This window comes from Tachyglossus aculeatus, chromosome X1, assembly GCF_015852505.1.
Source record: "Tachyglossus aculeatus isolate mTacAcu1 chromosome X1, mTacAcu1.pri, whole genome shotgun sequence".
NCBI lineage: Eukaryota > Metazoa > Chordata > Mammalia > Monotremata > Tachyglossidae > Tachyglossus > Tachyglossus aculeatus.
Genome location: NC_052101.1, coordinates 123,080,030 through 123,105,627, shown reverse-complemented (window position 1 = coordinate 123,105,627; position 25,598 = coordinate 123,080,030). Strand labels below are relative to the sequence as shown.

General features: G+C 56.8%; 1 protein-coding gene across 1 annotated transcript; it reads left to right on the top strand.

The window, feature by feature from the left end:
* The first annotated feature begins 477 nt into the window (after positions 1-477).
* On the top strand, positions 478-25,153 carry FCHO1 (FCH and mu domain containing endocytic adaptor 1). The gene is made up of 29 exons (XM_038740008.1): positions 478-641; positions 5,520-5,598; positions 7,447-7,526; positions 13,360-13,451; positions 13,663-13,737; positions 13,940-14,081; positions 14,267-14,419; positions 14,629-14,733; positions 15,065-15,163; positions 15,435-15,531; positions 16,342-16,389; positions 16,618-16,690; positions 16,912-16,936; positions 17,181-17,247; positions 18,060-18,238; positions 18,481-18,505; positions 19,336-19,386; positions 19,459-19,510; positions 19,695-19,786; positions 19,862-20,236; positions 20,380-20,495; positions 20,646-20,736; positions 21,080-21,191; positions 21,408-21,563; positions 21,789-21,921; positions 23,940-24,139; positions 24,283-24,338; positions 24,584-24,748; positions 24,994-25,153. The coding sequence occupies exons 3-29, from the start codon at positions 7,497-7,499 to the stop codon at positions 25,014-25,016; spliced, it is 2,832 nt and encodes a 943-aa protein (XP_038595936.1). The 5' UTR covers positions 478-641; positions 5,520-5,598; positions 7,447-7,496; the 3' UTR covers positions 25,017-25,153.
* The last annotated feature ends 445 nt before the right edge of the window (positions 25,154-25,598 follow it).

Sequence of the window (25,598 nt, the reverse complement as noted above, 5' to 3'; positions counted from 1 at the left end):
CTCATGTGGGACTACCTGATTACCCCAGCATTTAGAACAGTGTCTGGCACAGAGTAAGTGCTTAACAAATACCATCACCATTGTTATTATTAAATCGCTTTAAGCAAAGAGCCCCAGCCTCATGGACTCAGTCAGTTAAGACGCAGGAGTGGCGGTGTTCGTGGCCCAAGGGCATCTCTAAAGAGCAATACACAGCCCCCATCACCATCACCACCCACCCTGCCACACCCTCCTCATCCCTCTGCATTCCTCCCTGCCCCGCTGCTCGTCTTCGGCTTGCCTTCAGTCTGCTTTCTACGTCAGAATGGGCGGGGACGAGTAGGCGGGGCAGCTATCACCACTCTTTGCGGGCGGGGACGAGTAGGCGGGGCAGCTATCACCACTCTTTGCGGGCGGGGGTTATCACTCCGCCTTCTGCCCGAACGCCGCCGCCGCCGCCGCCGCCACCACCACCACCACCACTACTGCTGCAGGGTGGAGGAGGGGCCCCTCCGGGTCCGGAGGGTGGGGGCGGCTGCCGCGCCAGGCGAGTTCGTGTGTCAGTGTCCGCGGAGTTCGTGCAGCTCGGGAGCTGCAGGTGCTTGCACCGGCGGAGGGTCGGGGCTCGGACCGCGGGAGCTTCCGTCTTGCTGCGAGCCGAGGTGAGTGCATCCCCCGGGGCAGCTCAGATCACCCCAACTAGGGAGTTCGGGCTCATTCTGCTGCAATCCCTCCTCCCAGCCCCGGCATTAACGTGCTGTAACCGGATAGATCGCTCCCCACTGCCCCGGGGTCCGAGCTTTTCCATCCTTCCCATGTAAGCGTGTCGCCCCCGCGTTCTGCTCCCCCCTCATAAGACGCGCTCGCACAGATACACATGGCTAGGGCAGAGAGAGGCCCTTCTGCCGGAGGGCCTCCCGCCGCCTACCCCCGCTCCCTCTCCTCGGGGGAGGATCGCCAGAGGAAGAAGTGGAGGCGACCCCTACAGCTCCTTTCTCCCTTTCCTCCTCTCGGGGGTCCTATTTCTTCAGCGACATTTCGGGGGGTGGCCGTCCCCTTCCATCCCCGAGGAGACAATGAGGTTGTTGGGGGGTGGGAAGGGGCCTCGCCCTTCCCCCCCCCCCCCCCCCACAACCCCGGCCCCGTCCTCGGCCTCTTAGGACCAATCCTGCCCATTCTACCGTGTCCCCCAACTCCCCAACTCTCCACCCCTTTCCCGCGTCAAGGAGCTGGGATCTGCTTAGCCTCGCTGCCTGGCTGAGTGGGTTCCAGAGTAGCAGGGTACCATAGGGGAGGCCTAGATGTGAGAAGCCTCAGCAATGGAGGATCACAAACCCCCGCCCCACATCACATCTCCCTTTACAAAGCAGTGAGGTTGGGTCAGGGGTAGGTACCACGTGGATAGGGAGCTGAGGCAGCTGGTGGGTGGAGGAGATTGCTGGTTTTAGAGCCCCTCTTGCCACCTGAACCTGGTGCCAGCGCTGGGGGGCGGGGAGGAGGGAAGTTGGGGGGGGTTAGTGCCCTACTGAGAGCTCGCCTCCTCCAAGAGGCCTTCCCAGACTGAGCCCGCTTTTCCCTCTCCTCCTCCCCACCCCCCCGCCCTACCTCCTTCCCCTCCCCACAGCACCTGTATATATGTTTGTACAGATTTATTACTCCATTTTACTTGTACGTATTTACTATTCTATTAATTTTGTTAATGATGTGCATTTAGCTTTAATTCTGTTTGTTCTTACGACTTGACACCTGCCCACGTGTTTTGTTTTATTATCTGTCTCCCCCTTCTAAACTGTGAGCCGGTTGTTGAGTGGGGACCATCTCTATATGTTGACAACTTGTACTTCCCAAGCGCTTAGTACAGTGCTCTGCACACAGTAAGCGCTCAATAAATACGATGGAATGAATGAATGAATGCCCAGTGGAGCTGCATCCAGACCAGGTGTGGGGTCTGAGCCAGGCTAGGCTGCCTTCTGCTGTGGGGTGGAGAGTTGTGGTGGGGGCAGGGAATGGCGCCCCATCGCCCCAGCTAAGCTGGCACACTGTGCAACACAGATTCTCGGCTCCTGGGGCTGCTTGGAAATGTTGTTTGCTGAGCATCTGCTGCAATAAATTGGAGGTAAAATGAGATCCTGCTTGTACTAGTGGCATTTACACCCAGCAGTTTCCGGGAGGAAAAAGGTGTTGTGTGTGTGTGATGGCTGGGGGTTCTTGGGCCCTGGGCATCTCTGCTTCTCCCTCCCGCTCTTGGAGGTGGATTCCTGTCATCAGAGGCTGAATGGGATTGCCCCCCTCCCTTTAAAGGGAATCCGAGGGACTGGGGGGAGGCCTGTGTCACTGCATTCCAGAGGGAGCCTGGGTTGGGCATTTCAAGGGGTGTAGATTTTTTTTTGTGTGTGTGTGTGTGTGCGTGCGCGCGCGTGCGTGCGTGCGTGCCTGGCATGGATTCTTCTCCACCTATCTCCTCCCTGAAACCACACACATCATGGGGGCGTTTGAATGTGTGTGTGTGCCTGTAGACAGAGAGATAGTGTAGGCTCCAGCCAGCCATGTACCTGGAGGATGAAAATGGGCACCACTGCCCTGAGGAGGGCAGACCCCAAGGAGGTGAGAGATCTTTATCCTGGGCTAGGTGCCCAGGTGATTGGCAGAGGCCCAGTCAAACAAAACTGTTCTGCTCCCCACCCCCTAGAATGACCGAATCCCCGTTCCCTTCCCCTAATAGTTTCCCCAAGGATTCAACCTCCAGAAAAGCCAGGACCGGAAAAGGGGGGTTAGGGTGCCGAACTGGCTTGGCAGTGCCTACTTCCCGCGGGCATTTCCTGACCCACATACCTTGGATGGGGGCGGGCTGGCCTCGCGCCCTCAGCAGAGAGCAGGTTCTCCCTCCGAGTGGGGTTGTATGTGTTAGTCCCGGTTTCTGGAAAGGGGGAGGGGGTGGAGGAGGCCCCGTGTGAGGCAATTCCCATTCTGGCTGAGCCACTCTTCTTCTCTCAGGGCCAACTGGAGACCTCTCAGGGACCTCCGGAGGGAATACAGGCACCTGGATCCAGTTAGCTCTAGAGAGGCTTCAGGGCCCAGACTGGCCGACAGAGTATGGTGGGGGAGAGGAAGGGGCCCAGGGACAGTCAGGACTCCTTGATTCTGGGTTCCTTTAAGCTCATTCTCTTCCCTTTTCCAGGCCTCAGTTTCCCCAGCTCTCCTGGAAATATCCTGCCCCTGCTGAGAGCAAGGCCCTTGGGGAAATTGTGGTGGGAAGGGGCTCTGGCTGACTCCTTAGAACTTGGTCAAGGATGAAGTAGCCAGATTTTTCTCCCCTCTGCCAGAGCTCAGATGGAGGTGGGTGGGAGTGGTGTAGTCGCTGCCCAGCTTCCAGGCTGAGCTGACTCTGGACAATGTTGCAAATGAGTGTAAACCCCGTTCTGGCCTCTCCATCACCCCAGCCTCCTTGCTGACTTTGTGCCGTCACACTTGTACCACTGAAAAGGCACAGCACCTGTCACAGTCAATCAGTGGTATTTATTGGGTGCTTACTGTATGCAGAGCACCGTACTAAGTGCTTGGGAGAGGACAATGTAAGAGTTGGTAGGCACGTTCCTGCCCACAACGAGTTTGCAGTCTAGAAGGTCACACCCTGCTTAAGGCCAGACTCCTCTGGTACTCACTCCCCATCGGTTCCCAGATTCCTGCTCCCCCTCTCTTGCCCCCACCCAGCACCAGCTCTCTCTCCACCCTCGGCCCCTGGGGGGTGGTTGGTGGTGTTCATTCGTTCATTCATTCAATCGTATTTATTGAGTGCTTACTGTTGACTGCCTGTAAAGCAAGAGGAATGAGAGGCCTCTGGTTTGCCCCAAAACCCACCCGCATGCTGGGGCCCAGGCTGAGCAAATGACAAGAGGGATTGCTCAGTGCCCTTAGGGCAGTTGGTCTGAGCTGGATTCTCTGCCCTCTGGCCTGGCCATGCCTGAGGGGCCATGGCTGTGCCCATTGTACCCGCTGACTACCTTGGAGAGCCCCCTGTCTTTATCTCCCTTCTCCCCATGTCTGGAACTCAGGGGCTGAGGAGACATGACAATGGAGGGGAGCCAGGCCTATATCGGGGTCCAGCCCACCCCTCCCTATCCCCCAGATTCTGGGTGTCCTCGAGAGTGTGGATGCCCTAACCTCTCTGCTTGCTAACCAGCTGGAGCAGTCGGCAGTTGTGGAGGAGGCCAGAGTGTTTAGGCCCAGGACAGGACGCCCTGTCCGAAAGAGGGAAGAGGTTATTGACCTGGTCCCCCAGCCCCCGGCCAGCAGACCGGAGGGGCTCCTCAGAGTTGAGGCTCCATCCAACTAGCAGGAGTCCAGCTGCCCACCCCTAGGGATTGCCCTCTCTGCCTTTTCCTCACTTGCTCTATTTTAATTTCAAGTCTCCCAGCTGGCCTGGATCTTGGGGTTGAGGTGGAGTTAGTTGTGCGGGGGCAGATATGGTGCCAGCTGAGGTGTTTGGGGTGCTCTTCTGGGCCAGGGGCTAGATGTCTGGATCTCAGCCCTCATCCGTTGGGCTTGGGCAAACCACTGACTTCCTTCCTTCTCCCTCTGTCTGCCCATCTTGCCTCAGTTTCCCCAGGGGATGGGGAAATTGGCACTGGTCACGGAGGCCCAGTCGGCCCAGGCCACGGAGACTCTTATGGGCTGAGGTGGTTATGGGACATACCGCAGTCACCCAGCTTCCCTCCCTTGTCCTTCCCGCACGTGACCCCCCCTCTCTCCCCGAGTTGTATAATGCGGGGCAACCCAGCCTGTTGAGAAACCAACCCCTCCCTTTCCTGATCTCAGAGACCCTGAGGCCAAAGTCAGGGCAACATGAGAAAGTCCCTATCTCCGTTTTGCTGAATGAGATCCTGTCTGAGCTGATCTGGCTTGGTTTTGTTGCCTTGCCCTTTCCAGATCCCTTTGGCTGGGCCTCCTGTTCCCGAGATCACATGGCTCTTCCTTCCCTGGGTCCTCTAGGGTATCATCTCCAGGGAAGGGATAATGGGTTTAGGCTACAGTGCGAGGGGTTTGGGTTAGATACAAGGAAGAACTTCCCAAAAGAGCAACTGATTGGCGCCCAAGATGAATGACTCGTGGAAGCTGTGGGGTCATCTGCTCTAAAAGTTCTCCTTGCTGTGCTGCCTGCTCCAGACAGACTGTCACCTTCTCATCCACCCCAGATTTCTCACTCGCCTTTTGACCTCTGCCATGTCAGCCTAGAGGAGGGGGTGGACCGAATCACCCCAGGGAGCCCTTTAAGGCTCTCCTGGCAGATCTGCTCTTCAAATGATTTGGAACTCTTTTGACGGGCAGAGAACTGCCCAACTGGTGGATCCCGAGTATGCACTTCTGCTAGGGAAGAGGGGCGGTTTGGAGGAGGGGGATGCCAGAGGGGTGAACCTCCGGCCCCTGAGGCCTCCTTCCTGCCCTGAGGCACCCAGGTGTGGATGGTGTGGGCCTCCACAACAGAAGCTTCTTGTTCAGCGGAAGTGACTGACTCCTCACCCCTGGGCCTATCTCTGTTTCAGTCTCTCCTCTGGGCCTGCTTCCCCGCTGCCCCTGGAAGGCAGAGATGTGAGAATGACCTCAGGAGGACGCCAGGCCTGGGTGAGTTCCAATAGCCACAAAGGCCCCCTTTCCCTGGGGCCCTCTCAAAAGGGCTCGGAAGGGCTCGGAGAGGGCTGGGGGCTGCCTCCCCCCTCCCTGCCCCTGGCCGCGGCCCTGGACGCTAGGAGCTGGGGCGCAAGGAGCTGGGGAGCTCTGCCAGGACAGGAACTGAGCAACCGCCGCTACCGACTGCTGCTCAGCACATCTCCGCCCACCCCGGGGTTTTGAGAGCAAAAGCAAAACATCGTCTTCTCTTCCTGTTTTCAGGGCAGCTGAAGGTGGTGGGGGGCGGGGGAGAAGGATGGAGGGCTAGGGAGGGAAGGGTGACTGGGGAGGGAGGGGAATGAATGGGGATGGGCAGGGCAGCAGGAAAGCGGGGGGGAAGTGAAGAGGAATCAGCATTTGGGAGGCAATGAGAGGCCAAGAAGGGGAGGCCAGCTGGTTTTTCAGCTGATCCTTGGGGTGCCCGGAGGGAGACCTCTGGAGGAGAGTGAAAGGTGGGAGCTGTGAGGAGTGGAGGGGACACTTGGAGGGGAGGCGAGGCCAGTCAGCCAGCCTGGCGAACAAGTTCCAGCCCAGTTCCCTGGGATGAAGTGGATGACCATGACCTCAAGATTTTGTTCGACAAACTTACCCTGGGGGAGCAAGTCAAGGCCCATATTCTCCAGTCCCGCTGCTTTGAGGCTGGGAAATGCCAATTACTTCTTGTGTTGTGTTTGTGGATTCTCAGGCCTTGGCAGCCTTCCCTGCCTTGGATCCTGGAGGCAACCTACAGGGCCAGGGAGAGGGTGGGGCATGCCCCCTCCCATAAAAATAAAGAGGTTGAATTAAAGATGCGTCCCCAGCTGCCAGAGAGCCAGGCAGGGGCCTCTGGGGCCCATTCATTATGAATCAACTCCCCAGCCACATCTCCAGTGACAGCAGCACCAGGGCTGGATGGGTGCGGGGGAGGAGGGACTTTGCCAAGAACACCTAATCCTCCACCCACTCTGGCACCCCAGCAGAGGTCAACCCCCTCTTCGCCCTCACTCCTCCTTCCCCCACCTTCGGTCAGGTCATGGGAGTCATTGAGATCGGAATAGCTTTTCAGCTCCCCATCTTGATTGGGTCCTTCAGTCCGTGTGGCTCGGGACTGACTGCATGTCTGTCTGACGTGTTTTCCCAATCAGATTAGGAGCTTCCCGAGGACAGGGACCGGATCCCTTCTTTACTAATGACCCTTAGCATCTGAGTCGGGGGCTCAGATCAGACCTGTGACTTGAATTTTGGGGCCAGGCGGCAGAGGATTCAATCCTGTTGTGGCCCTTAAAATTAATCGTCCATCTCAATTCCCAGGAGTCCCAAAGAGGGTCAATTTTAAGCCTCTACCCCATCTCTCTCCCCCACCCAGAGTTTATGGTTAATTCTGGGGCATGGACAGTGGTTGGTGCTCTCAAGGAGGGGGGTGCTTTCAAGGTGGGGAGGGGTTGGACCCTGGGGTGGGAAAGGATTCAGAATGGGCTAGTTCAGGAGTCAAGTTCAACCCTCCCCTAGTTCAGTTGGGGCTCTTGGAGGAGACCCTAATGGCCACTGAAATCCTGTCGGTGAGTCTGTCATGAGCGCCACCTCCAGTGGAGAGAACACCCCTTCCTTTGGGCTCTGACTTGGGCTTGGGCTTAGCCCATTGCCATCTGGGTTGAGCTGTGGGTGAGGGGGGGTGGAGAAAAAATATTTGGTTCCACATTGGACCATCCTCCACCTCCTGAAGGGCTCGGGGAGGGGAGGGAAGGAAAGAGGGAGTTTGGGGTGAGCAGGCGGAGTCAAGATTGAGCCCAAGTTGTAGGGCTGACTCTCCTCTCTTCTCTCTAGAGCAGTGAGCAGAAACAGGTAGCTGCGTGAGGGTTCTGCCTGTCGCCTCCATGATGTCCTATTTCGGAGAGCACTTTTGGGTGAGCCAGAGAGAACTGCTTTTCATCATGGTCGGGGGCTTGCTGCTTCCCTCCGGATTTGGTCGAGGTGAACTCTGATTTTGGAAGAGGGGGATCAGGGCCAAAGAGGAGGGAGGGCTGTGACCTTAGGGTGGGTGGAATGCCTGGGAAACAGGGGCCAGAGCCCGGCACGACTGCTTCTCTGTCCACAGCGACCTCCTCCTCCTCCTCCTCTCCCCGTCCCCCGCACCCCCGGAACCCTCTGCACTGCTGTTAATTAATGACTTCCATGGGTATGACCTTGGTGGCATCTGTGTTTGCAGTGAAGGACTCAGAGGAGGGGTGTTGGGGCCCAGGAAGGTGCCTTATGCTTGGGGAGTTGGGTGTGGGTACGGGGCAGGGAATTAGAGATTGTCCCCATTCAGGAGACATGACCAGGGGTTTCTGCCTTTTGCAATTTTGACCTTCCTTTCCCTGTGTGTGTGTTCCAGCTGCGTTGGGGGTTTCCAGCCTTTCTCATTCCATTCCCTGGGAGAGTTGGGGAATTTTGCCACCCCCCACCACCTCCACCCCTCTCCTTCCATATGACCCAGAGAAGTGCTGTGGAGGGTGGGGGTTGGGAGGGGGGCAGGCGATTATAATCTTATTGCTCTGGGCATGGCAGGGGCAGATGGGAGGAGTGCCAAGTGTCCAGGGATGGGAGTTGTGACAGTCCTTTAATAATAATAATGATACTTGTTAACCGCTTCCTTTGTGCCAAGCACTGTACTGAGCTCTGGGGTAGATACAAAAAAATTAGGTCGGACACAGTTCCTGTCTCACAAGGGGCTCACAGTCCAATAAGGGGCAGGATTTAATCCCCATTCTACAGATGAGGAAACTGAAGCACAGAGAAGTGACTTGCCCAAGGTCCCACAGCAGACAAGTGGCAAAGCTTGGATTAGAACTAGGTCCTCTGACTCCCAAGCCTGGGTTCTTTCCACCAGCCCAGCCCTGGGAATGGGGGAGGGGGTTTCTTGTTGCAGAGTGGCATGGCCTAGTGGAAAGAGCCAAGGACTTAGAGTCAGGAGACCCGGGTTCTAATGCCAGCCCCTCCATTTGCCTGCTGGGTGACCTTGGGCAAGTCAGTTTCTCTAGTAATAATAATTGTGGTATTTGTTAGCAGCTATGTGACCTTGGACGAGTCACCAAAGTTCTCTGGGCCTCAGTTTCCTCATCTGTTCTCAGTCAGTCATGTTTATTCAGTGCTTACTGTGTGCAGAGCACTGTACTCAAAGCTTGGGAGAATACAGTATAACAATGTAATACACATTCCCTGCCCACAACTAGCTCACAGTCTAGCGGGGGATACAAACGTTAAAATAAATTACAGATATGTACCTAAGTGCTATTGGGTTGGGAGGGGGAATGAATATAGGGAGCAAGTCAGGGCAATGTGGAAGGGAGAGGGAGAAGAGGAAAGGAGGGCTTAGTCAGGGAAGGCCTCTTGGAGGAGATGTGCTTCAGGAAGCCTTTGAACTGGGACCGTGGGAGAGTCATTGTCGGATATGAGGAGGGAGGGTGTTCCAGGCCAGAGGCAGGACGTGGGCGAGAGGTCGGCGGCGAGATAGACAAGATCGAGGTACAGTGAGAAGGTTGGCATTAGAGGAGCGAAGTGTGCGGGCTGGGTTGTAGGAGAGGAGCGAGGTGAGGCAGGAGCAGGCAAGGGGATTGAGCCCCAAGTGGGGCAGGGATTAGTGGCATTGTATCTGCCCTAGTGCTTAACACAATTCTTGGCAAATAGTAACTTCTTAATAAATTCTACAATTTTTATTATTATTATTATTATTACTACTACTAATAATAATAATAATGGCATTTATTAAGCGCTTACTATGTGCAAGGCGCTGTTCTAAGCGCTGGTGAGGTTACAAGGTGATCAGGTTGTCCCACAGGGGGCTCACAGTCTTAATCCCCATTTAACAGATGAGGGAACTGAGGCACAGTGAAGTGACTTGCCCAAAGTCACACAGCTGACATTTGGCAGAGCCGGGATTTGAACCCATAACCTCTGACTCCAAAGCCCGGGCTCTTTCCACTGAGCCACACTGTTTCTCTATTATTATCATTGTTATTATCATTATTATTCTTTCCTAAGGATAGGGAGGGGGAGGGAGTGTAGAGATTCTGGGAGTGGTGCTCCTTGGAATCAACTAAATCCAGTCTTTCAGCCATTCAATCATATTTATTGAGCGCTTACTGTGTGCAAAGCACTTTACTAAGCACTTGGGAGAGTACAATGTAACAGTCCCTCCCATGCTGTCAACTTCAGCCCTAGGGGTGGCTTTGATTGGGCAGGTGCCAGTTGACCAGGGTACCCATGTCTGCAGTGGACAGGCAGAGGGACAATGAGTTATTCTGAGTTGGTTCAGCTCCTAACCCTAGGGTCACCTGGTACCTTTCTATCCCAAACCCTGGTTATCCCTGCGTACCCCACCTCCTGCTTCTCCCGCAGGATAGTCTGGGAGATCTGTACCTTTAGGACCACCTCCTTCCATCCTGGCTCCCCCACTACTGCTGGCTCTCCTGCTGCTGCTCCCAGCTCTAAATGAAATTGCTATGCAGGAGGAGGAGGAAGCAAGTTGCTAAGCAACGATCACCCATGGCAACAGGGCCTGCTGGGAAAGGCGGCAAGGCTGAGGCGGTGACAGCTCTTCTCCTGGTTGCTTCTTCCCTGTTGCCACTTACTTGCAGGGGGAGGAGGGGCTCTCTTTTCTTAAAGGGGCCGCATCTCCAGGCCTCTCACCCACCTCCTCCCACCCCCGACAACTTCCCTGCGGGTGTAGGTCCAGGGCTGCTGGCAGGGGAGGAAGTGGGACTCACAGATGGCGTGAGTCATCTGCGTCTGTCTCTCCCCCTACCCTTCCTGACCCCTCTCCACTGCTCCCAGACAAAGCTGGGCCCCAGGGATATGGAAGGGGAGGGACGTAGAGGCTTTGGGGAGTGGTCTCCATGCTGTGCTCTTTAGGAGTCAAATCATCAATCGTATTTATTGAGCGCTTACTATGTGCAGAGCACTGTACTAAGCGCTTAGCACTGTACTAATAAATAAACTCCTTCCATCGTGCAAACCTCAACTTCAGCCCTTGGGAATGGCCCAGCCATGGGGATGTGCCAGCTGGCATTTCTCCCTTCCCTGAGCACATACTTTTTGACCTAGGGACCCTTGGGTCAGCAGCCCGGTCTATGCCCACTCTCTCCTCTTCTTGCTGTGACTGCCTTTCTGCCTCACGTCCTGTGGCCCCCAGAAGTGAAAAGTAAATGATGGTCCATGGAGATGCTGGCTCCCCCTTGGCAGGGTGCCATCCTTGGCACCTTTTGGCGGAGACACCAGGTCCCTGGTGCTGCTGGGTCTGGGTGGCACAGCTGAGGATCCTGGGGCCCAGGCATCCCCCCACGCAGCAAGATGGGTCCTGGGGTGCTGGGTTGGGGGGCGGGTGTGTCAAGGGATGCTGCCCCCTCCCAACCCAGTGATTTGCGGTGGTCTGGCTGGCCCCCGGCGGGTGCCTACTGGGCTGGGGGGACTTGGCTTCAACTGGGTGCCAAGAAGAAAGAGGTTTTGTGTGATGTGCCAGGCGGCGAGCTGGGAGCTGGAGCTGCGGCAGGGATGTGAGTGGGCTCTGTTCTGGCAGGTGGCCGCTGGCAGCTCACACCCTCGTTTCTCCCCCGCACTCCCCATCAGGCACCCTCTCTCCCCACTGCCAGCTCTTGGGCCCCTACCCCTGCCACCCCCTGGGCACGGGGGTGTCCATCTCCACCCCCTGCCCCAATGGGGATGGCATCTGCAGAAGCCAGAGCTGGGGAGATTCTGGAGGTAGCACCTGGGTATCAGAAGTCCCATCACAATACTAATTATGGTATTTGTTAAGCACTTACTATGTGCCAGGCACTGTACTAAGCACTGAGATGAATACAAGTAAATCGGGTTGGACAGGTTCCCTGTCCCATGTGGGGCTCATGGTATCTCAGAGATGAGGTAACTGAGGCACAGAGAAGTGAAGTGACTTGCCTAAGGTCATATAGCAGACAAGTGGCAGAGCTGGGATTAGAACCCATGAGCTTTTGACACCCAGGCCTGTGCTCTATCACTATGCCGTGCTGCTTCTGCGTGGCCTACAGCCATTCTGCCACCCAAGAGAGAAGCAGTGTGGCCTACTGAAAAGAGCACAACCCTGGGAGTCAGAGGACCTGGACTCTAATGCTGGCTTTGCCACTTGTCTGCTGTGGGACCTTAGGCAAGTCAATGAACTTCTGTGCCTCAATTACCTCATCTGTAAAATGGGGATTAAGACTGTGCGCCCCATGTGGGACAGATTGTGTCCAACATGATTACATTGTATGTGTCCCACTGTTTAATACATTTCCTGGCACATAGTAAGTGCTTAATAAATACCATTGAAAGAAAAAATAAGCAAACAAAAAGGCAGACCAGGGTCAACCTTAGCTCTCATATTTATTGAATACCTACTTTGTGCCAAGCACCGTGCTAAACTCTGGAGCAGATACAAGAGAATCCAATCAGATAAAGTCCCTGTCCCACTCAAGAACGATCTAGGAGGGAGGGAGACCAGGGATCTGATCCCCATTTTACAGATGAGGGAATTGAGGCCCAGAGAGGTCAAGTGACTTGCCCTAGGTTTCACAGCATGTTTGTTGTGGAGCTGTGATGAGAACCCAGGTCTCATGGCCCCCAGTCCTGTGTTCTTTCCTCTAAGCTGTGCTCTCTCACCTCCCTCTGCCCTCCCAATTTTATTCTTCCTGACCCTGTCCTTCGTTCCCATCCCCCTGCCCCCACAGACAAGCCACTCAACTCAGGGTCCTTGTAATCCTTGCTCTGCCATTGGTGTGCTGTGGAGTAGCAGCAGCATTTGTTGAGCACCCACTTGGTGCGATGCACTGTTCCAGGTGCTTGGGAAATACAGAATTATCCAGCGACATGTTCCCTGCTCACAAGGGAGTTTAACTCTAACAGGGAAGAACAATATAAAAATATTTACAACTGGAGCAGTCAAAATGAATCATTGAAATGATTCAGAATGAATCTGGGGCTGGGTATAAATAAGTTTTTTTATGGTATTTGTTAAGCACTTACTACATTTCAAACATTGTTCGAAGCACTGGGATAGGTACAAGTTAATTGGGTTGGACACAGTCCCTGTCTGGGCCTCAAGTTCTTTCCTTGGAAACAGGCCAGGAGGTAGGGGGTAGATGGGGGAGTAGGAGGGAGTTGGAAGCAGTGTGACCTAGTGGAAAGAACTGGGAGTCGAAGGAATTGGGTTCTCATCCCAGCTCCACCCCTTGCCTGCTATGTGACCTTGGGCAAGTCACTTGACTTCTCTGGGCCTCAGCTCCCTTACCTGCAAAATGGGGATTCCATCCCTGTTCTCCGTCCCACTAGGGCTGGTAACCCCATGCGGGACAGGGACTGTATCCACCTTGATTAATGATCTGGTATCTACCCAGCACTTAGTGTAAACACGTAACAAATAATATCAATCAGGGCAGTCACAGTCCCTGTCCCACAAGACCATTTTAATGGCAAGTTGAGCGCCTGTTTGTAATCGTGTCGTTAAAGCCAGCAGCAGGAGAGAGAGAGCACAGCGTGGCCTAGAGAATAGAGCCCAGGCCTTGGAGTCAGAGGACCTGGGTTCTAATTCTGGCTTTGCCACTCTGCTGTGAGAGATCCGGTGAGCCTAATCGTTTGCAGGAAGGCCCGCGGCTGACCGCGGGGCCCCAGAGGGGTAAAAAGCTCTGATTCCCCTCACTGGGCTCCGTCCCCAGCATATCCTCTTCACCTCCCCATCCCCACCTGTAGGGTGAGAAGAACCTCGGCTTTGATGTGCTCTACCACAGCATGAAGCACGGGCAGCTGGCCACCAAGGAGCTGGCGGACTTCATCCGAGAGAGGTGCCCTTTCCTTCCCGGGGTCCCAGGGCCCCCCGTAACCCCTCTGCCCTGGCATCCCCCTGGTGCTCTTGCCCATCCCCGTCTACCCCCTGGGCCTGCCCTAAAGATGCCTCCTTGGTCTCGCCCTCCCTGGCCCCTTCCCCAGCCCCCCTCCCCCCAACACATACTGCAGCGTGCTCTGCCCCACACCCACTCCGGGCCATTTCAACAGGGCGACAATTGAGGAGACATATGCCAAATCGATGGCGAAGCTCTCCAAGATGGCCAGCAACGGGACCCCACTTGGGTGAGCCCACCCCGCTGGGCTGAGGGCCACCCCGAGATGGGGGAGGGTGCATCAGAGGAGGGGGGGCATAGGGTAAAGCAGGAGCTGCCGAACCCATGTGGGCCAGCAGAGAGCAAAGTGGGAACGCACCACGGTAGCACTTGGTTCCCGGAGGTGGTGGTTGGGGTGGGGGGTGGGTGTGACGTAGCCCTGGCTCCTCCAGGACCTTCGCCCCACTCTGGGAAGTGTTCCGGGTCTCCTCTGACAAACTGTCCCTGTGCCACATGGAGCTGACCAAGAAGCTGTACGATCTCATCAAGGAGGTGTTGCGCTATGGGGAGGAGCAGGGCAAAGCCCACAAGAAGGTGCTTCCGGTTAGGGGCGGGGGCGGGGTGCTGCAGGAGACGGCCGGGGAGGGAGGTTGCCCTCGGCACTTGGGGTGGTGGCCCGGGCTGAAGCCACGGCCCCAGGATTGGCACCAGCGCCCATGGGGGAGAAATGCCGGCCCTGCCACTGTGCCTGATGTCCCCCGGGGATCTCCCCTGGCTAGTCCAAGGAGGAAGCTGCGGGCACTCTGGAAGCGGTGCAGATCTTGCATGGCGTCTCCCAGCTCCTGCCCAAGTCCCGAGAGAATTACCACAGCAAGTGTGTGGAGTTTGAGCGGCTGAAACGGGAAGCCACCAGCCAGAAGGAGATCGACAAGGTGAGCAGAAGCTGGGGAGGTGCCCAGGGGACTCCAGTGAACCCCAGCCTCTGGATGGTGCCGCAAGGGGCCTGTGGGCTCAGGCCAGGGCTTAGGGGTTGCTCTGGGTGGCCCTGAGGTGTTGGCACTACAGGGAGTTGGCAGGGGCACTAAGCTCCGCCCCCCCCCACCTCCTCCCTCCATGCCCACCCTTGTACCCCTCCTGCCAGGCGGAGATAAAGACCAAAAAGGCGGCGGAGACACTGAGACGCTCGGTGGAGAAGTTCAACGCAGCCAGGGCTGATTTTGAGCAGAAGATGATGGACTCTGCCCTGGTATTCACAGGCAGTGCTCAGGGCGGGCCTGGGCCCAGCACCCAGGAAGGGGAGCAAGGGACCAAGGGGCATCTCACTGGGCAGCAGGAGACTGACTGTCTCTCTCTCTCTCCCTATGGGGCCATTGGTGTATTGTCCAGTGATTGGTGTTGGGCAGAGAGCTTCTCTGAGTGCTTGCCAACCTTAGGCTATGGGGGCATGGGGAGGGGCCAGCCTCCTCTTCCTCCTCCTCTTTCTCTGCCTCTTCCACCCCTTCCCCTTCCTTCCCCTCCTCTCACCCTTGCACATCCCCTGGAGCATTAAGCATTAATTGTTTTCTGTCCTCGGGCAGCGTTTCCAGGGCATTGAGGAGTCTCATTTGCGGCACCTGAAGAGCCTCATCAGCTCTTACTCGCACTCGGTGGAGGACACCCATGTCCAGATTGGGCAGGTGAGACTGGGCAAAGGCTGGCCCAGGGCTGGGCTTCAGAATGGCTGCAAGCCGACTGTCATCAGAGAGGGGAAGGGGGGCTGGGACGGCGGGTGGGGGTGGGTTTGTGGGGGTGGGGTTGATGTGGAGGAAAGAGCCTATGGATCATCCCCCATCCCCACAGAGCCTGTGGGGTGTTCCTCCATCCCCACCCAGCCTGTGGGGTGGCTGGGCCTGGCTGAGTTCCCTGAACAGATTGTTCCCTCCTCCCCTCACCGCCTCGCCCCCTCAGGTCCATGAGGAATTCAAGCAGAACGTGGAGAACATCAGCGTGGAGATGCTGGTGAAGAAATTTGCCGAGAACAAGGGCACAGGCCGGGAAAAGCCAGGTGAGAGTGTTGCACTCCCCCTAATTTCCCATGGGCCTTGTTCTGGGACCAGGTGCCCACCTGGCATGCGATCTAGGTGGGCCTGGCACCCCTGCCCTCGCCTGACATTCGCCTGAAAGCTTTTACACTTTATCTGTGCCAAGCACTGTGCTAAGTGCTGGGGTAGTTACAGTCCAGTTCAAACTGATCAGACGCAAGCCTTGTCCCACATGGGACTCATAATCTAAGGTGGAGGGAGAACAGGTATCTTATCCCAGAGTGGCTTAGTGGAAAGAGCCCAGACCTAGGAGTCAGAGGACCTGGGTTCTAATTCTGACTCAGTCCCTTGCCTGCTGTGTGATTATGGTCAAATCACTTCACTTCTCTGTGCTCAGTTCCTTCATCTGCAAAATGGGAATTTGATACTTGTTCTTCCTATTTAGACTGTGAACCCCATGTGAAACCTGAATCTACCCCAGCGCTTAGTACAGTGCTTGGCACGTAGTAAGCACTTAAATAATGCTGTTGTTATTATTACTTGATAAATGAGGGAAATGAGAAAATAAATACCACTGAGTGTTGTATAGTGCCATCCCAAGCACTTAGTATGGTGCTCTGCACGCAGTAAGTGCTCAATACATACCATTGATTGCTCGATTGACTTACACAGCAGACCAGTGGCAGAGCTGGGATTCGAATCTCTCAGTCCCAGGCTCTTTCCACCAAGCCACGCTATTGCCTGACCTGCAGTAGAGGGGCAGTAGTGTCCGCCTGGCCTGGTTCCAGGGCTAGCTCGGGTTGATCCTGTCCACCTCTCCTTTCTCCCCACAGGTGTCTTGGACTTTGAGGAGTACAGCAGCACCATGGCTGTGCAGGAAGGCAAGTACGTCTGAGTGCCTATAAAGCCTGGGCAGCGGCACGCCCACCCGACAAGGGGGCATCACTGCCCAGGGCCGTGGCTGGCCCTCCAGGGCCCTTGGAAGCAAATTTAATGCCCTGTGGGCTTTACAGAGAGCTCGAGGTGGGGTGGCTGGGAGCTGCCTGGCTCTGCCCTCCCATCCATCCCTGCCCCTGAGCTCAGGGCCGCTTTCTTCCACCTCCCAACAGGTGTGAAACGGACACGCAGCAAACCCTTCCGCATCCCCGGGCTGAGTAGGCGGGAACGGGAGCGGAGCTCTGTGTACGTCTCCTCGTTCCTCCGGCCCCCCTGCTGTCTCTCCACCTCCATCCAATCCCAACTCTTTTCCCTGCACCCATGTCCCCCTCTTTTACCCCTGCCTCCACCTTGGTGCCGTTCCAACCCCCTGTTCACTCTCTTCTGGCTGGAGATTGAGGTCTCCTCTGATCGTTTTTCTGTCTCTGTTTCTCTTTGGGCCTCCCTCCACTCTGCTCCCACCCCAGGGACTCTCCGGATGCAGAGTCATTGGTGAGTGCCCATGGCCCCTGGAGACCCATCGTCATGCCCTCGCCCACTCCCCTCCTACCCCAGGACTTGGGCATGCATGTGGGAGATGGGGGAGCACTTGGCCCAGGGGTCCCTCCTAGGAACCCGGACCCTGTGCCACGATCCTTCACTCCTGCTGCTCACACTGGCCCGGTGGGGGTTGGGGTGGAGGCGTTCCTGGATCTTCTCCCCGCCTCTTCTCCAATTCTCGCTCCCTCTCCACCAGACCTGCCCAGTGGTGGATGAAGAAGGCTTCACGGTCCGGCCGGACATCAACCAAAACAACCAAAACAATATCCTTCCACTTGCCTTAATAATAATAATGATAATCATAATTGTGGTATTTGTTAAACACTTATTGTATGACTGACACTGTACTAAGTGCTGGGATAGATAGAAGATAATCAGATCAGACACAGTCCCTGTCCCACATGGGGCTCGTAGTCTAGGAAGAACAATAGCATGGCCTAGTGGCTAGAGCACGTGCCTGGGAGTCAGAAGGACCTGGATTCTAATCCCACCTCTGCCACTTTTCTACTGGGTGACCTTGGGAAAGTCACTTTACCTTCTCTGCAGCCTCAATTCCCTCATCTGTAAAGTGGGGATTGACTGTGAGCCCCATGTGGGATTCATTCATTCAGTCGTATTTATTGAGCGCTTACTGTGTGCAGAGCACTGTACTAAGCGCTTGGGAAGTACAAGTCGGCAACATATACAGTCCCTACCCAACAACGGGCTCACAGTCTAGAAGGGGGAGAATGGACTGTGTCCAACCTAGTTAGTGTGTATCGACCCCAGCGCTTAGTACAGTACCTGACAAAGTAAGGACTTAACAAATACCATAAAAAACACAAACAAGAACAAAAAACCAACAGGTATTGAATCGCCTGGGGACTGCGTCCCGAGGAGGATAGGACAGCACTGGTTTGGGTAGCGTTGGCCCGGCCAACCGCGCCCTCTTGTGGTGTCGTACGGGAACGGTGGGGCGAGGCTCCTGCTTGGGGATTGTACCGTTCCTGCCACCTAGTGGCGGGATAAGGGAATGGCAGGTGTGCTTGGGAAAGGTAGCCGAAAATGGCACGTGGCCCCCTTGACCGCGGAGCACCCGAGCCCGAGAACCACTTCTGCTCGTCCAGTGACTCGGACTTCGACGATGATGAACCACGCAAGTTCTCCATCCAGATCAAGCCCGTGCAGCCGCGGGATGAGAGCTGCGATCCCGAAGCGGCTGTGGCACAGCTCAAAGCCACTGTGGGCAACCTGGTCCTGCCACCTGGCACTGGGGTGAGCCCAGCCTTCCGTTCAGAGATGGGGAGGGCGGGGATGGCTTGGGAGCATTGGCCCGAGGTCAGTGGTTCAGGGAGGAAGGGGTCAGTGGGGCTGGGGATCAGAAGTCAGCAGGGTTAGGTCAGGGGTGTTGGGTGGGACTGGGTATGTGGGACTGGGGGTCTCTCCCTGCCCTCAGATCACTGGGCCAACCCAGGGTGGCCTTGCTTATGTACTTATGTTCTGTGTTTGGTCTTCAGGGCACTGTGAAGCGCCACTCCTCCCGTAAGTGCCAACCGGGCCTGTTGGCAGTGCTGAGATTGTGGCCCGGGGGAGGGAACCCACCAAACAAGTCTAGGCAGTGGGGCTGCCTGGGCGAATCCTGGCCTGGAGGGCATGGACACCTATCCTCTTTAGGGAGGAGCCTTTTGCTCACTACCCTCTTCCTAATCAATCAATCAATCAGTCAATCCCCTTTGCCCTTCCCTTTCCTCCCAAGCAATCAATTAGTTTCCTTCTCCCTCCTCCCACATTCCCTCCCCTCCCTTTCCCCCTCTTCCACCTCCTCTTTCCCTTCCCTCCCCTTCCTCCTTTTCTACTCCCTCCTCCCCTGTTTCCCAGCAGCATCTGCCTCCTGTTCAGGGCTTCGTACCAGGGGTGGGCACCGTCCCATCCCTAGGCAAGCCAGGGTGCCCCAGGCCAGAGCTCCCATCCCACCCTCCTAACGCCTCTAGTTCATTCATTCAATTGTATTTATTGAGTGCTTACTGTGTGCAGAGCACTGTACTAAGTGCTTGGGAAATACAAGTTGGCATCTAGTTCCCCGATCCCTGCCTGCCCAAGTGAGTGATCTCTTGGGTGGAGGCATCCAGTGCCCAGTGTTGGGTAGGGACTGTCTCTATATGTTGCCAATTTGTACTTCCCAAGTGCTTAGTACAGTGCTCTGCACATAGTAAGCGCTCAATAAATATGATTGATGATGATGATGATCCAGTGCCCTGGTGTTGGGGGCAGAGCAGGGAGGGAGCTGGAGCTGGGACCATTGGCCTGGCCCCAGGGTGTCCTCATCCAGGGACTTTGTCCCCTCCCCCTCCCTCAACCCACCCACCTCCCAGGTCACCTGTCGGCCCCAACGCCTGTGACAGGGGAGTCAGAAGTGAGCAGAGGTGAGTGGCAGTGGGGCAGAGGGAGAGGGGAGTGGGGTGGCAAGTGCCTGAGCCTCTTGGAATTTCTCACAGGAGACGCGTCAGGGAAGCTGCAGAGACCCCTCTCCGCCTCGAGAGCTGGCAGGTGTGTGTGTGCATAGGCTCACGGACATGGTCCCATAGAGGTGTGCTGGTGCACCCTGGACCCCTTGCCCCAACCCAGGGGCTCAGGTGTGGGTCCTTGCCCAACTGTGGGCTCTGCCCCCTCCAGCAGCACGGGGCCTGCCTTGGGCCCGCCCCCCACCGCCCCAACCCATGCCTCTCTCCAGCTGTGCCGGGAAGTCCCGAGGAGATGTGCAACTTGCCAAAGCATTGTTTGGTCCACCCCTGGAGGCTGCCTTTGAGCTAGAAGATTTTCCAGGTGCTGAGACTGGGGGTGGGTAGGGCCTGGGGGGCCCCAGGCCCTCCCCGCCCTGACTCTCCATCATCTCTACAGGCTCCAGCAGTTTTGGCCAGGCCTCTAGCCCGTCACCTTTCTCTTCTTCCTCCCCTGAGAACGTGGAGGACTCGGGCCTGGACTCCCCTTCCCGTCCGGCCCTTGGCCCCTCCCCAGATTCCTGGGCCCCCCGCCCTGGCACGCCCCAGACCCCACCTGGTCTCCAGGTCCTCCCCGAGGAGGAACAGCCAGTCCAGCGGGGTGAGGAGCCGCTGGGTGGGCGGCCCATCCAGCCCTACCAAGCTGACTCTCTTCAAGAGGACCGCTCAGCCTGGACATCTCTGGATGGGCCCCAGGGGGCGGAGCCTGAGGTGGGCGGCTCTTCCCTTTCAACCCCCTGGGCCGGCAGAACTTCTGTGTCCCGGAGTGGTGAAGGTGAGTCAGCCTTGCAGGGACAGAGGCCCCCAGCCTTGCACTTGGGATGAGGGAAGGAAGGGTCCTGGGGCGGTGGGACCATCTTGGGGAGAGGGTAGAAGTGACCTTGCCCCATGCCCCTTTGGGGGCTTCCCCCACCCCAGATTTGGTGCCCGGTCTGCTCAACCCAGCAAACAGGGAGGGGTTGGCAGCGCCACCCCGGAGAGCCCGTGCCAAGAGACCCCTGGCCAGCGCTCTCACCCGGAGCCATGGGGACCTGGTAGGAATGACCTGGGGCTTGGAGGAGGGTGGGGTGGTTGAGGAGGGAGAGGGAGGGGGGCAGTGGCCCACAGAGCCCAAGGGGAGCCTGGCAGCTGGACATGGACCGGGCCCAGGACCTCAGTCTGCTTTCCTCTTTTCTTGCATCCAGTCTCGCTCCCTCAGCCCCTCCCTTCTGGGCTCCTCAGCCCCCAGTGGGCTCAGCGATCGGAGTTTCTACATGTCTGCACAGTCGGGACTGGGTATGTGGCAAAAGGGGAGCCCGCAAGGACTGCGTCTCTTCCTTCTCTTGAGTGTCCCCAAGTGCCTAGTTCCGGGCTGTGCACCCGGCAGGTGTCAGCGTGACAGTGACGGGGGAGATGAGGCTGAGGACACCACCTGTCCTGGGACTGTTGTGAGGCAGAGCACACATGGGTCAAGGGTCCAGGTAGTTTTCCCAGGGGCTGGGAGAGTGGGGAGGGTAACGGGCTGGCTGGGTCTCTCCCCTTTCAGGCCTTAGGTGAGCAGCTTGGGCCCATCTTGTGATAAGGCTGTATCGGAAGCTGCCCCCCGGGCTAATTCTGGCTCTTCCCTCCCTCTCCCCAGGAATCTCCCGGGGCCCCAGCCCTGTGGTCCTGGGGTCTCAGGATGCTCTACCTGTGGCCACAGCCTTCACGGAGTATGTTCATGCTTACTTCCGGGGCCGGGACACCCACAGGTATGGGGAGAGGTGGAGGGGCATGGCAGGACCCACCCCATCCCCAGTCCCATCTTGATCTACTTCCCCAACTGACTGCACCCCGGGACATTTCCTCCTCCCCACAGCCTGGTCCATTCACCCACCCCTCCCTTGGTATAGAGGTAGGGTGGGTGGGGGGGGGGAGGGGTAAACGGGGGCCGGTCCTCCTCTGAGCTCTGGGCCCCCTTTCTGCAGCTGCCTGGCCAAGGTGACGGGAGAGTTGACAATGTCCTTCCCAGCGGGAATCGTGCGGGTGTTCAGTGGGAGCCCCCCGCCCCCCGTGCTCAGCTTCCGCCTGGTCCACACGGGGCCTGTGGAACAGTTCCAGCCCGTCACCGACCTGCTCTTCAGGTGGGTCGGCAGGGACCACCACCCCCCCACTACCTCAGCCCCCCGGCCTCTCCCCAGTCCCCCACTGCACCCCTTAGCATGCCTGCTTGGAAGGGCGGAAGCACAAAGGGTGGGCACTGGGTGGCCTGGGGATGGAGGGAGATAGTGTGGGGTTCCTACTCTTCCCCCTCCCCCTCCTAACACCCCTCCCCCCCGGCTCAAGGCCTCTCCTCCCCCCAACCCCAGTGACCCCTCCCAGACCGATCCAATGGCCAAGGACTTCTGGCTCAACATGGCTACGCTGACGGGGCATTTGCAGCGCCAGGCGGAGCAGAGCCCTGCGGCCTCCTACTACAATGTGGTCTTGCTTAGGTACCAGGTAAGGCCCTGCAGAAGGGCTCAGTGTGGGCATTGCTTTGCCTGTTCTCAGCACCCCACTGCGTGTAGAGGTTTGGGTTAGAGAGGGGCTGAAAAATGTGACACAGTATCTGCCCTCCAGGGACTGACAGTCGAGGGGAGACAAGACACACACTACACACAGTCTGCATACTCGGCTGGGCACTTAGGGAAAGAGGGACAAAAGGAAAAGGAGCTGGTAGTCTGATAGAGGAGATAGAAGACCCCCATGCACATACATGCCATGCATATGCGCATGCGTGCGCGCGCGCACACACACACACACACGCAAGACTAGGTGCTGGGAAGGGACAGAGAAAGGAGAAGGCATGGCCCCTGCCCTTAAATGGCTGACTCTGATGAGGGGAAACAGGGTGGGTGGATGGATGAATATGTGCGTGCGTGCGTACACACACATGCACACACTCTCTGGACTAGGTGCTGGCAAGAGGGATAGGAGGAAACAAATTGCTGCTCTAAAGGTGACTTCAATCGATAAATCAATAGTATTTGAGTGCCTACTTTGTGCAGAGCACTGCATTAAGTGCTTGAGAGAGTACAGTACAATAGTTAGAAGACAGGATCTCTAAAGGAGCTCTCTAAATCTAAATCTCTAAATCTAGTGGGGAAAGTTATTCTGTAAAATAACTTACAGAAGGAAGAGAAAGGGAGAATGTATATGTATGTTGCCAACTTGTACTTCCCAAGCGCTTAGTACAGTGCCCTGCACACAGTAAGCGCTCAATAAATACGATTGATGATGATGATGATATGTAGGCGAATGTGTCATTGGGTCTGAGTCACCGTGTTTAGAAATGCTCTATGACCGGTGGTAGTTGGGGGACATGACCTGGTAGAAGAAAAATGAGGAAGGAAGGCCTCGTGGAGGAGGTGGAATTTCAGAAGGGCTTTGAAGATGGGGCAAGCAGTGGTCTGCCAGATATGAAGTGGGATGGCATTTTGGGCAGGAAGGAGGGCATGAGCAAAAGGTCATAGATGGGAGAACTGAGAATGAAGCACAAGGAGCAGGTTGTCTTGAGAAGAGCCAAGTGTGCGAGCTGGGATGTAGTGGGAAAGGAGAGTGGACAAGTGAAAGGGAGACAGCAGATGCTAAAGAGTTTCTGTTTGATGCAGAAATGGGTGGGCCACCATTGAAAGTTCTTGGAGAAGCAGTATGGCCTAGTGGAAAGAGCGCAGGCCTGGGATTCAGAGGACCTGGGTTCTAATCCTGACTCTACCACTGCTGTGTGACCTTGGGCAAGTCACTTCACTTCGCTGTGCTTCAGTTACCTCACCTGTAAAATGGGGATTAAGACTGAGTCCAATGTGGGACATGGACTGTGTCCAACCTGATTATCTTGTATCTACCTCAGGCACATAGTAGGCGCTTAACAAATACCACTTAAAAAAAAGTGGGGAATTGTGTACAGAAAGATGTTTTAGAAAAATGGTCTGGGCAGCAGAGTGCATTACGTGCTGGAGAGGGGAGAGGCAGGGAGGTCATTGAGGAGATTGCAGTAGTCAAGGTAGAATGTGATAAGTGCTTGGAGCAGCGTAGTAGGAGTTTGGATGGAGATGGAGGAGCGGATCCAGAAAATGTCATGGAGGAAAAAACGATGGGATTTAATTACAGTCCGAATGTGAGTTGAAAGAGAGATCACTGGGTCAAGAAAGGCGCCACATTTCCCCTCAGAGACAAGGGAAGGTGGCGGTGTTGTCTACAGTGGTGGGAAGGTCAGGCGGAGGAGAGGATGTGGGAGGGCAGATGACATAAGCACAGAGGAACCGTTGAAGGCCTGGGGTAAATCTAGGAAGGCTTCCTGGAGGCAGTGGAAGGGACGGGAAATGGGGTAGGAAGACAGTCATGTCTGAGCTGGGGAGGAGAGCTCGTTGGGGTGAGAGGTAAAGGGTGGGTTGTGGGGGGCAGGAGGAGGCAGTTGGAGGCAGCAGGAAAACCTCTGCTGTCTTGCTTTCCTGTCTTCCTCCCCTCCCCCTCTGCAGTTCTCCCGCCCAGGGGCCGGCGCCACACCGCTGCAGCTGTCTGCCTCCTGGGAGTGCGGACCAGCCCTGACCCAGGTCTCAGTAGAGTACAGCTACTGCCCAGGCACTGCACCCCTGCCTGCTCCCCTCACCAACGTCCAGGTCCTGCTACCCGTCGAGGAGCCAGTCACCAATGTCCGGCTGCAGCCCGCCGCCAGCTGGTGAGAGCCTTGGGGCCTGGAATGTGGGCACTTAACAGGCCTGAGTAGGGGAGGGGAGGGTTTTTCTGGCAACAAGTGTCTGGCATCTCCCCTCTTTCTCGGAGGGTGAAGGGGGCTCATCCCTGGTGTCTCCGTGCCCATAGGAACCTGGAAGAGAAGAGGCTGCTGTGGCGGCTGCCAGATATCTCCGAGGCTGGGGGTAAGGATGCCGGTCCCGTGAGAGGGCTAGGCTGGGTCTGGGCTGGGCGGCAGATTCTGGTGCCAGTTGGCATCGGGCCCATCTACCGGGACAGCAGACTTTTCACGGGGCAGGCGAGGGGATTCCCTGGGCCTCAGGGTGGCCCTCTGGCCAGGCAAAGGAGGAGGGTGGCGGGGTGTGGCAGGATGGAGGCCAATTGTAAGCTGGCATCCCTCTCCTCCCTCGCCCCTCCCCTCAACCCCCAGGCTCTGGCCGCCTTTCTGCCAGCTGGGAACCCCTATATGGGCCAAGTACTCCCAGCCCAGTGGCTGCCCAGTTTACCAGTGAGGGCAGCACACTGTCGGGGGTGGACGTGGAGCTGGTGGGCAGCGGCTACCGCATGTCTCTGGTGAAGAAGAGGTTTGCCACAGGTACCCACCACCCTGGGGTAGGGAGGTCGGGGAAGGGGGGAGGGGCACAGCAGCGGCCAGAGGAGCCCAGCTTGGCCAGCAGCTTCCCCCACTCTTGGCCTCAGTTGCTGAGCCATCACCCGCCGGTGAGGTGGGCAAGCCCTGCCCCTTGGTGCTGGGCCCATTGCTGCCCTGGAAAAGCTCCCACCCCAGCACCCAGCCACTTGCATCTGCCCCCCATTCCTCCGCCCCCCGTTTCTCTACAGGGATTTACCTGGCCGGCTGCTGACCTGACCCCGGCCCCGGCCCCTCTTCTCTCTGGATTTTTGATTTTGCACTTTGGCTCTGGGTTTGGTTTTTTTTAAATAAACGGGCACCGAGAAGAGACCCCTCCCCCACACTTCTTCCTTCCCCCCACCCCATCCCTGCCACCCCCTCCCCTGCTGCTGGTAGGCGAGGAAACAGGACGCCTGAGGAGAGAGAGGGAACCAGTCAGTGGGACTCCTTTCTTCCTGGCTGCACTGAGATACTCTCAGCCCCCACCCCCACCCTCACCCCCACCTCCACCCAGAACTGCCCCCTTCCTGGCCCCTGGAGGCTGCTTCCAGCCCTTGGTGTTTTATGCTCTTTGAATAAACACTTTATTTTCTAATAAAACTCTTTCCGGTGGGACGTGGAATGGTGGTGGTGAGGGAAAGTGGGGAGTAAAATGGGTGGAGGTTGGTACAGTCGGTTTTCCCTCAGTCCACCGGGACCCCAATACTTCTCTGCTCCCTCAACGTCATTTGCGGGCCAGGCGATATCAAATGGCAAGACAAGATCATGAACAATGAAGTTCTAGAATGTTATCAGTCTCCTAATCAATCAATCA

What these genes read in the sequence shown, in the direction of transcription:
- FCHO1 (XM_038740008.1), top strand. Translation starts at nt 7,497, where the DNA reads ATGATGTCCTATTTCGGAGAGCACTTTTGG. An exon ending in GCCAGAAGGAGATCGACAAG is followed by an intron (nt 14,420 to 14,628) that starts GTGAGCAGAAGC and finishes CCCTCCTGCCAG; the next exon opens with GCGGAGATAAAGACCAAAAA. An exon ending in TGTGTCCCGGAGTGGTGAAG is followed by an intron (nt 20,237 to 20,379) that starts GTGAGTCAGCCT and finishes CCCCCACCCCAG; the next exon opens with ATTTGGTGCCCGGTCTGCTC.